The sequence below is a fragment of the Nerophis ophidion genome, linkage group LG08, assembly GCF_033978795.1.
Source record: "Nerophis ophidion isolate RoL-2023_Sa linkage group LG08, RoL_Noph_v1.0, whole genome shotgun sequence".
Classification (NCBI taxonomy): domain Eukaryota; kingdom Metazoa; phylum Chordata; class Actinopteri; order Syngnathiformes; family Syngnathidae; genus Nerophis; species Nerophis ophidion.
Window position 1 is genome coordinate 42,730,384 of NC_084618.1, and position 9,957 is coordinate 42,740,340.

At 38.2% G+C, this 9,957-nt stretch overlaps 1 protein-coding gene across 5 annotated transcripts in view; it reads left to right on the top strand.

The window, feature by feature from the left end:
• Positions 1–9,957, top strand: part of tmem94 (transmembrane protein 94) — a 116,306-nt gene that overhangs the window by 77,782 nt on the left and 28,567 nt on the right. For all 5 annotated transcript variants that reach the window (XM_061908619.1, XM_061908622.1, XM_061908623.1 and 2 more), the window contains 3 exons: positions 6,304–6,419; positions 6,701–6,800; positions 7,819–7,927. In XM_061908619.1, the coding sequence (XP_061764603.1) occupies positions 6,304–6,419; positions 6,701–6,800; positions 7,819–7,927 (325 nt within the window). The remainder of the gene's footprint in view (positions 1–6,303; positions 6,420–6,700; positions 6,801–7,818; positions 7,928–9,957) is intronic.

Genomic DNA, 9,957 nt, shown 5'->3' on the forward strand with positions numbered 1-9,957 from the left:
GCCAAATGGGTCATCTACTGAACTTACTGTGTAGAGTAGCCCCCATCAGGTAGCAGGTCGACTGTTTAGTTACTTTAAAACTGAAGCTGTCACTGTGGGTGTTCCAGTGGATTCCAAGTGCCAGTTCAGTTGTGATTTGTTCTTTCAGCTTTTTGTTATTGAGGTCCAGTTCCTTGGCTACCTATGTATCGTGGTACGCAGGAATGCTTGTTAACACCTCACAGTTATTCCTGACCCATTTTGTCAATGTGAAGCCTTCTCGACTGCAGGCTTCAGTGAAATATTTGACAAGCTGTATGGCTTGGTCAGCTGTTGCCACAGATCGGAGGCCATCATCCACATAAACATTAGTTTCAGAACTTCATCAGAGTAATGATTCTGTATGTTATCAGCTGTTTAACTCAGGGATGATACAGTGCCAAAGGGGTGAACTTTCATCCTGTAAACACCAAGTGGTTTGCTTATATCACCCTCTGGCTACCACATAAACCTCAGGAAGTATCTGTCCTTTTAATCAACATAAACATGATAAAAGATAACCTCTATGTTAACCTCTATGGATCCGCTTTGAACTGAACTCTCGCGGCTGTGTTGGAGCCACTATGGATTGAACTTTCACAGTATCATGTTGGACCCGCTCGACATCCATTGCTTTCGGTCCCCTAGGGGGGGGGGGGGGACGGGGGGGGGGGGGGGGGGGGGTTGCCCACATCTGAGGTCCTCTCCAAGGTTTCTCATAGTCAGCATTGTCACTGGCGTCCCACTGGATGTGAATTCTCCCTGCCCACTGGGTGTGAGTTTTCCTTGCCCTTTTGTGGGTTCTTCCGAGGATGTTGTAGTCGTAATGATTTGTGCAGTCCTTTGAGACATTTATGATTTGGGGCTATATAAATAAACATTGATTGATTGATTGATATGTCTGCCATAGCTGCTAGTGGTTCTTGGCAAAACCTAATAGCACTCAAATGAGAACATTTGTTAAGACTGGACCTTGGAGGAGCTCCTTGTTAAGGGATCTTCAATGAAATGAGGATGTACAATCAAACGCCACCCTAAGTTTGAGCTTTTGTTTGTGGTAGACCCCATGATGTTGGATGTAACACACCCGTCCATCCTCTCTGCTAAACTGCTGTTGTGCAACTTTTTTCTGCCTTACCCTTTTGAGAAGGTCCTTCAAAAAGGTCTATTCCTCAGTATACATCTTATTCTTCTGAAATGTTTTCATAAGGTGATTGCTGTGTGTGTTCCTTTACCATATAATAATTATCGGAAATTACCTTAGCTTTGTCTCGGAAGGGCAGTGGCAGCTAATAGTGGACATCTTCAAATAATGCTGAGATGGAAGCAATCACCATACACATTTTATTCTCAACTGACGTCTAATTTTTTTCTCATTGTACATGTTCTCAGAGAAATCCTGGTTGTATTGTCTGATGCGTAGATCATTCAACACAGCAACAAAGATTGTGTTACTTGACACTGCAATGGACCCAGCATATTCTGCAGCACTATCAATATTGAGTGTTCCAGTTCCCACCCATCCCAGTAAGGTCAAGTTTGCATTTTGTCCACTTTTATGACTGTTTACAGTCGTGGTCAAAAGTTTACATATATTTGTAAATAACAATGGCTGTCTTGAGTTTTCAAAAATTTCTTAAACTCTTATTTTTTTGTGATAGAGTGTTTGTAGAACATACTTGTTTGTCACAAAACACATTTATTAAATTTATTTCTTTTATGAATTTATTATGGGTCTACTGAAAATTAGACCAATTTTGCTGGGTCAAAAGTATACATACAGCAGTATTAATATTTGGTTACATGTCCCTTGGCAAGTTTCACTGCAATAAGGTGCTTTTGGTAGCCACCCACAAGCTTCTGGTTTAATTTTTGACCATTCCACTTGACAAAATTGGTGCAGTTCAGCTAGATTTTTGGGTTTTCTGACATGGACTTGTTTCTTCGGCATTGTCCACATGTTCTCAATGTGGTTTAAGTCAGGACTTTGGCAAGGCCATTCTAAAACCTTAATTGTAGTCTGATTTAGCCATTCTTTTACCACTTTTGACATGTGTTTGGGGTCATTGTCTTGTTGGAACACCCAACTTCACCCAAGACCCAACCTCCGGGCTGATGATTTTAGGTTGAACAATTAGGTGGTAATCCTCCTTTTTCATCTTGAAGGTTAGATTTGAGTCTATGACCGTGCCAAGGTATTTTTTAGCTGTCCACACAGTCAACAGGCTGACCTTTGATGACTGTGGTAGGTTTGGCATTGGTGTTGGGTTCTACGTTTTAGATATGTTATAGGATTCCTGACACTAGCTGACAAATTCACTAACAACGGGACCAGACTTCATGAATTTTTTATTGTGACCAAGAAGTATGTGCTTAAATAACTCAATCACAAAAAAATAAGCGTTGTAGAAATTATTGAAAACTCAAGAATGCCATGACATTATGTTCTTTACAAGTGTATGTTAACTTTTGACTACAACTGTATATTTCACGGTGCCATTGCCTAAGAAACATCAGTCCCAATGAGGAGTTCAATGTCAAAAGGGCCATCTTTTCAAATCAGCTTGTGTGATTGTTTTCTTTTGAGACAGGGATTTTACCGTGTGTGTAAACATTTCCCCACATCTCCCACATCCCAAGTCTCCCACCTACAGTCCTCTGAACTCATAGATCTCTTTTGGCTTTTCCTGTCCCATTGTTCAAAATAGTATCTCCGTTTTCTGTCCTTTCAAATTTAGCCGGTTAATTAGTTTCTTCGTGCAAAATGTTTCCGGGATTGTGGAAGGCATAGATCTGAATATACCTGCTCTCTTTTGCCACCTTAACTCAGACTGGAACAATTGCAAGTGCATAGTCTCTCCTGGCCCCAGTTGTATCACCTGCTAAAACAAGAGCACAGCTCATGGGGTTATCTTTGGTCTCAGGGCGGCATTCGTTGATCCGCTTTGAACTAAACTCTCGCGGCTGTGTTGGAGCCACTATGGATTGAACTTTCACAGTATCATGTTAGACCCGCTCGACATCCATTGCTTTCGGTCCCAAAGAGGGGGGGTTGCCCACATCTGAGGTCCTCTCCAAGGTTTCTCATAGTCAGCATTGTCACTGGCGTCCCACTGGATGTGAATTCTCCCTGCCCACTGGGTGTGAGTTTTCCTTGCCCTTTTGTGGGTTCTTCCGAGGATGTCGTAGTCGTAATGGTTTGTACAGTCCTTTGAGACATTTGTGATTTAGGGCTATATAAATAAACATTGATTGATTGATTGATTGATTGAATTTCCTGTTTGGGGTTTGCATTGTAAATATGGAGTACAGTAGGACGTTTCATTTGACTAACTTGACACATTAATCTTATTTTACCATTTTTGCTTATATGACCTTTTAGTAGGCAACCAGAGCAAAATCCATAACTTCTTAGGAATTCAACCTTGTTTTCATGTGACTGTGTTTTTAAACGTGAGAAGTTATTCAGAGTGTTTTCCCATGGCAGAATCAGCAAAAAGTGATGATTGGGCTCGGTATGGCTTGAGGAAGTGGTTGTTGAACAGCTGATTGCTTTACAGCACATCCTGCTTTCTCTGTATTCACTGCTATTGAATTAGCGAAGCTGCAGTTTTTGTCTCTTGTGAATTTTGGTACATTTTTGCCCTTTGGGATTAGACCCTTAAGCTGTGTTTTGGTTTTGAATGTCTCCAAACAATGGATCCAAAAGCATTTTAGCATGTTTTTTCCACAAAATCCGCAAAGTGGTGTAATCTGATTTGCCTGCCAGTTCTCCGTTGTTTCTCATAAGCTGTTGTTTCTCATAAGCTGTTGTTTGCCTTCTTTCCCAGAGCTCCTAGGGTAGTTTGTATGCTATTAGCCTTACTCAAGTTCCTCTAAATACTGTAAATATTCCATTATAGCAGCCTCTAAAATACATTGCATGCAGCATTTTCTTATCCTCAGCTTTAATCGCTGTCCAGTTCAAGTTTTTTTCCAGGTAAGCTCCACAATTTTTTTTTTAATACTTAAAGTGCTCTTTTAAAAGGTGTCTTGCTTCACTATAGGCCCTTGTTCCATCCATGTGCAAACAGCTACAAACTAAATCTCTAGGCAAACCAGAGGTAAACGGCTTGAGATGTTCTTGATTTTTTTTTTTTTACTTTGTCCTAAATAAAGTGTTCAAATGCCTGGACGAAAGACTGATATGCCAATGGGTTACCATCAAACAATGACATTTCTCTTACAGGTAATTTAGACAGGTTTTGTTGTGAGACAACGAGTTCTGCTATGAAATCTGCAATTTTGTCTCTAAATTACCACATTTAAGTTATCATGGGCAACATAAACAACCCTGTCTGAAAAATGTTGTGCAGTATGGTTATGTGTGCTTATTAACTGGCTGTTTTGGTCTTGTTTTTGAGTGTATTTTCTGGTGGTTGGGTGTCAAGATGGTTTGCTGAAGTGGAGATTTGGGTTTGGCACCTTATTGCACAAATTCCCCATTACTCGCCTTAGTGGGTGGTTCATGGTGAGAACCATAATACTCAGTCGTGCCATCACCTGGAGCTTTCTATTGCACCTCATCGCTTTGAAGACATTTTATTTTAGCAGCAACGTGTGCATTCAACTGCATTTTCTCCATCTTTGATTTGGATTTTATTTCTTTCAGTTGGAAAGTGTGATTTTCTTTCAATGCAGCGCTTGTGCAATTGCACCAGCCTGATTCCCCTGGCCTTTTTTTTTATTTCTGAGGAAACTGAGGAATTAGAAGACTTTGATTTGCATGGTACATTTGATATGCTGTTCAGTGGTCTAAATTTTGACTGTGCGACCTCTTTTTTTCCACTTCAATGGTACTGTGGGTAGAGCAGCCGTGGCAGCAACCTGAGGGTTCGTGGTCTGATCCCAGCTTCATAGTCACTCCAGGTTGTGTCCTGGGGCAAGACACTTCACCCAGGCTCCCAGTGCCACTCACACTGATCTATGAAAGTGAATTAATGTTTGGTGGTGGTCAAAGGGGCCGTAGGCGCAAATAGGCAGCCATGGTAACGTCATTCTACACCAGTACAGCTTTGGCTACAAATGTAGCCTACCACCATCTGTGTGAGAATGTGGAGTGAATGAATGATGGGTTCTCACTTATCTGTGAAGTACTTTGAGTTTCTAGAAAAGTGCTGTATAAATCTAATCCATTATTATTAGTAGTAGTACTAGTATTACTATTATTATTATTATTATTATTATTATTTTGTAATATAATTCAGGTTAGTTATTCTGGGTTCATACCAGTCATATTAATCAGTTTTCTGTTTGTTCTCTGATTAGAGTTCTTGTACAGATTTATGAGCATTTATAAACTCATCAACATCTTCTCTAAACACTTCAAATATGTCATTGACTTTATCATCAGTTCCAACATTAGTCATCAAAGCCTTTATTTAAATTATTTTCCTTGTGCATGCTCCTAATCTGCCTGTGTGCAAGGCAAAGTGCACTTTCCACACATCCGCGCCCTCAATTGCGGTATCAGGTGTGTCAGACATCATCGAAAGTAACCACACAAATTTCTTTTATTTCCTTTTAGTTGATCTTTAAAAAAATGCATGCAGTATTTTACTTAAGTCATGCGCAAAACAACTAAATTTGATATTTGCTTATATTTTTAATCTGTCTTAAAATGTTTAGCCTGTTCCAAGTTTGTGGAAGCGTGCCATGATTATTCCTGTCCCTAAAAGCAGCAGACCTACCGCCTTGAATGACTTAAGGCTAGTTGCACTTACTTCACTTGTGATGAAATGTTTTGAAAGAATTGTAAAGTTTCATTTTACAACAGAATCTGAGCATGTACTCGACCCTATGGTGGATGCTTCTGTAACGCTTCTTAACAATGAAAATTAATGAAACTTTTTCTTCAAGTTGTATTCCTCCTTTTATTGAGAACTGTTGTACATTTTTTTGGGTACAGGTTAAAGTTAACGTGCACAATTTTAGCTGCTGTACCATATTTTACCACTTAAAATGCATAAAGAACAACGTGTGCTTGTCTTACATAGGGATGGTGAATTTTAGACAAAATTCTAAAGGAAGTTAATTTCCCCTTTAACTTGGGTGACATTAGCTTGGACTGTAGAAACTTTTAGGCAGATGCCAGTCTGCTTCCAGACTACTGCCGAAATTCCCCAACCTCGGAAGCTCACTCATGATTTGTGATTCTCCAAAGTAATTTATTTAACATAGCCTCAATTAAAGTTGTTAAAAATAGTTTTTTCAAACTGTAACCGATTCACTTTAAATACATTGCAGATTCACGAGATGAAGCAGATGGTCCACTGCTGCCAGATGAAGAAGCCCATTCTGACCTTGCTAGCTTCCAGCCAACAGATAGTGATGTGCCCAGCTTTCTCGAAGACTGCAACAGGGTAACTTGTGTGTGTGTGTGTGTGTGTGTGTGTGTGTGTGTGTGTGTGTGTGTGTGTGTGTGTGTGTGTGTGTGTGCGTGTGCATGTGTGTGTGCGTGCGTGCGTGGGGGTGTGGGGGTGGGGGTGTGTGTTCGTGCATATGCCTGCAAGAGTGTGTGCCACAGAGAATTGTACACACGCTTAAAGGAATTTCCTTCAACTTGGTACATGGCTAACTTACCGTCAACACTGGAGGGTTCAGTGTGCTTCTCTGTCATATTTCTAATTTTTTTTGTCTTCAGGCAAAGCTTCCCCGTGGCATTCACCAGGTCCGACCTCATTTGAAGAACATTGATAATGTTCCTTTATTGGTGCCACTTTTCACTGACTGCACTCCTGACAGTAGGTCTTTTAAGCTGCATTAAGTTATTACAGTTTTATTAAAGATTCTAAGGCTATGTTCACTGTGCCAGGCAATTTTCCCATATCGTTCTCATATTGAGCTTGAATTTAGGAAGTTTTAACAGCAAGTATGAGAAATGTTTTTCTAAAAGGATAGGAGATGGGCTTTCTTCACACTGCCGGCAAATCCCAGTTGTTAATTTAGTCATTTATTGAAGCTCTATTGTTTATTTGCAAATAATCAGATGGCGTTCGGAACAGCGTAGGAATTATTTACATAGATATCTGCAAGGGTTACTTTGGAAATGATGTAGGCTTCAGTGTGCATGTGAAAATGCAAACATGTACGTTTGACCACTTGTAAAAAATAGAATACATCCAACAATTTAGGCACTTTTTTAAAATAGTGGCGCATAACTTCTCAATCACTGTATGTCTTATTGTTTTGACACAAAAACATGCAGACGTTTTAAAACGTTCTGAAAATGACCTCTGTGGTAAAGTACAATAAAGACATTGCAGACAGTTATTTACCTTAAAGACAATGTTTAGTACCTCCTGGTTGACAGTACTGTTAACCTTGGTGTGCCGATGAGGGATGTTTAACCCAGCATGTGTTGCAGATTGTAGTAAACGGGACAACAGGCCATTTGTTATGTAAAGATTGTGGTCTCTACATGGTAGCGCATCCTCAATTTCTCATCTATCTATTTCGCATCTGGAGAAGCTATCGCATGAATTAAATGACACATTGCGCCCTAAAGTGCAGAGGAGCAAGTGCATTAATTAAATGACACGTGGCACCCCAAACTAGAGTTAAAATTGGGAATTTGTGGACCCCCAAAGCTGTAAACCTTCAGTTAACACTACTATATGGTAGAATTTCCGTACCCTAAAAAGTTGAGTGAATTATTTATTTGCTTGTGTAGATTCACCATAATTTTTTTAATAACAATAAATACAAACTGACTGCTGTCTTTACATTTTGTGATTGTAATAGTAAACCTTTTGTTTTCAGCCATGTGTGAGATGATAACGATCATGCAAGAGAACAGGGAGGTTACCTGCTGTTTGGGAAGTGCCGCTAATTTCCGCAACAGCCGCCTGTTCCTACAAAGTGACCTAAGGTATATGGACACATGAGTCCTGCTTTTTTTTTTTTTTTTTTTAATACAAAAACCCTTTAAGGTAGACCTATTTTAATCCACACTTAACATTCTTTGTTATGGTCTAACTAACATTTATTGAATATTCAGAGATGTAAATTTTGTTTTAAGGGGGTTTGTAACAACGCACTATGTAATACCGGTTCAACGTGTAATAATGTAATACAGTAGATGTTCACCTCATTATTAAACAATCTGCACATCTTGTAATAACATTCTTCAACGTGTTTTATAAAAAACTTTGACACATTTTGCAATAACTGTTTTTTTGTATTGCACAGTTATTACAAAATGCGCATGGTGCACTTTTTTTGATAAAATGTCACACTACTGTGCATTATGCAATAAACCCTCAAAATTGATACCTTATTTTTGGAAAAACTAGATAAGAAACACAAAAAAATTCATCTTCATTATAATTTTTAAAATATAGCGAAATGTTATATTGGTTAAACATAAATTAAATGTAACTTTATTGATTATATTGAAAAATGTTATTGCAAGCAAAAGGCACAAATTACACTAATTAAATATTACCGACACTGAACTTTTGGAAGTGCAATCTGGATTATGTTTTGATAATACTATACTACATACAATAATAAGAATAAAAACAATAATAGAAATATGAAAAAAATATATATATATATTTTCATCGTTGACCAATTTAATATTTTAGTTTTTTATCAATTGTGTGATAAAAATCTAAATCCAAACATGTGTCATGCTTTTAGTGTCAGAATATGTGACAACAATTTGTTTTGGCGTTGTGTGCGATGCAATCTACTAGTTAACATTGCATCCATCCATTTACTATACCGCCTGTCCATTTTGGAGTGACGGGGGGTGCTGGAGCCTATCTCAGCTGCATTCGGGCGGAAGGCGGAGTACACCCTGGACAAGTTGCCACCTCATCACAGGGCCTATTGCAAATCAGAATATTGTTATTGGATCAGAATTTGTTAGCATTTCATAAGACATTTGTTGCAAATCAATCAACATCTGTTTTTTGTTCAGGAGAGAACACATAAGCTACTACAATTAACAGAAGAAAATAGTAAATTAAAGAGATGGTTTGACAAAAACAGACTATATTTGAATTGAATCTCAGTAAAACTAAAATCATGTTATTCAGTCTCAGTGGAATGGAAATACGGACATTGAAAGAGTAAAATAAATAACTTTTTGGATGCAATAAATGTAAAGAAAACTTACTTGAAATCTCATAAAAAATATACAACATAAAGTAGCAAGAACAATGTCAAAAATGAAAAAAGCAAAATATGTTCTGGGCCGGAAATCACATCATAATCTCTGTTGTTTGCCAGTGTTACCATATACCGGTATGCGATGTTGTGCATAAATATGGTGAAATAAGAGTAAATGTACAGTTATTCACATATAATTTTACATAAAACGATCAGTTTGAATAATACAAACCCCGTTTCCATTTCAGTTGGGAAATTGTGTTAGATGTAAATATAAACGGAATACATTTTCAACCCATATTCAGTTGAATATGCTACAAAGACAACATATTTGATGTTCAAACTGATAAAAAAATTTTGTTTGCAAATAATCATTAACTTTAGAATTTGATGCCAACAACACGTGACAAAGAAGTTGGGCAATGTAGTAATAAATACTGATAAAGTTGAGGTATGCTCATCAAACACTTATTTGGAACATCCCACAGGTCTGCAGGCTAATTGGGAACAGGTGGGTGCCATGATTGGGAATAAAAACATCTTCTATGAAATGCTAAGTAATTCACAAACAAAAATGGGTCGAGGGTCACAACTTTGTAAGCAAATTGTCAAACAGCTTTAGGACAACATTTCTCAATGAGCTATTGCAAGGAATTTAGGGATTTTACCATCTGTAAAATCATCAAAAGGTTCAGAGAATCTGGAGAAATCATGGCACGTATGCGATGATATTAAGGACCTTTGATCCCTCAGGTGGTACTGCATCAAAACCCGACATCAGTG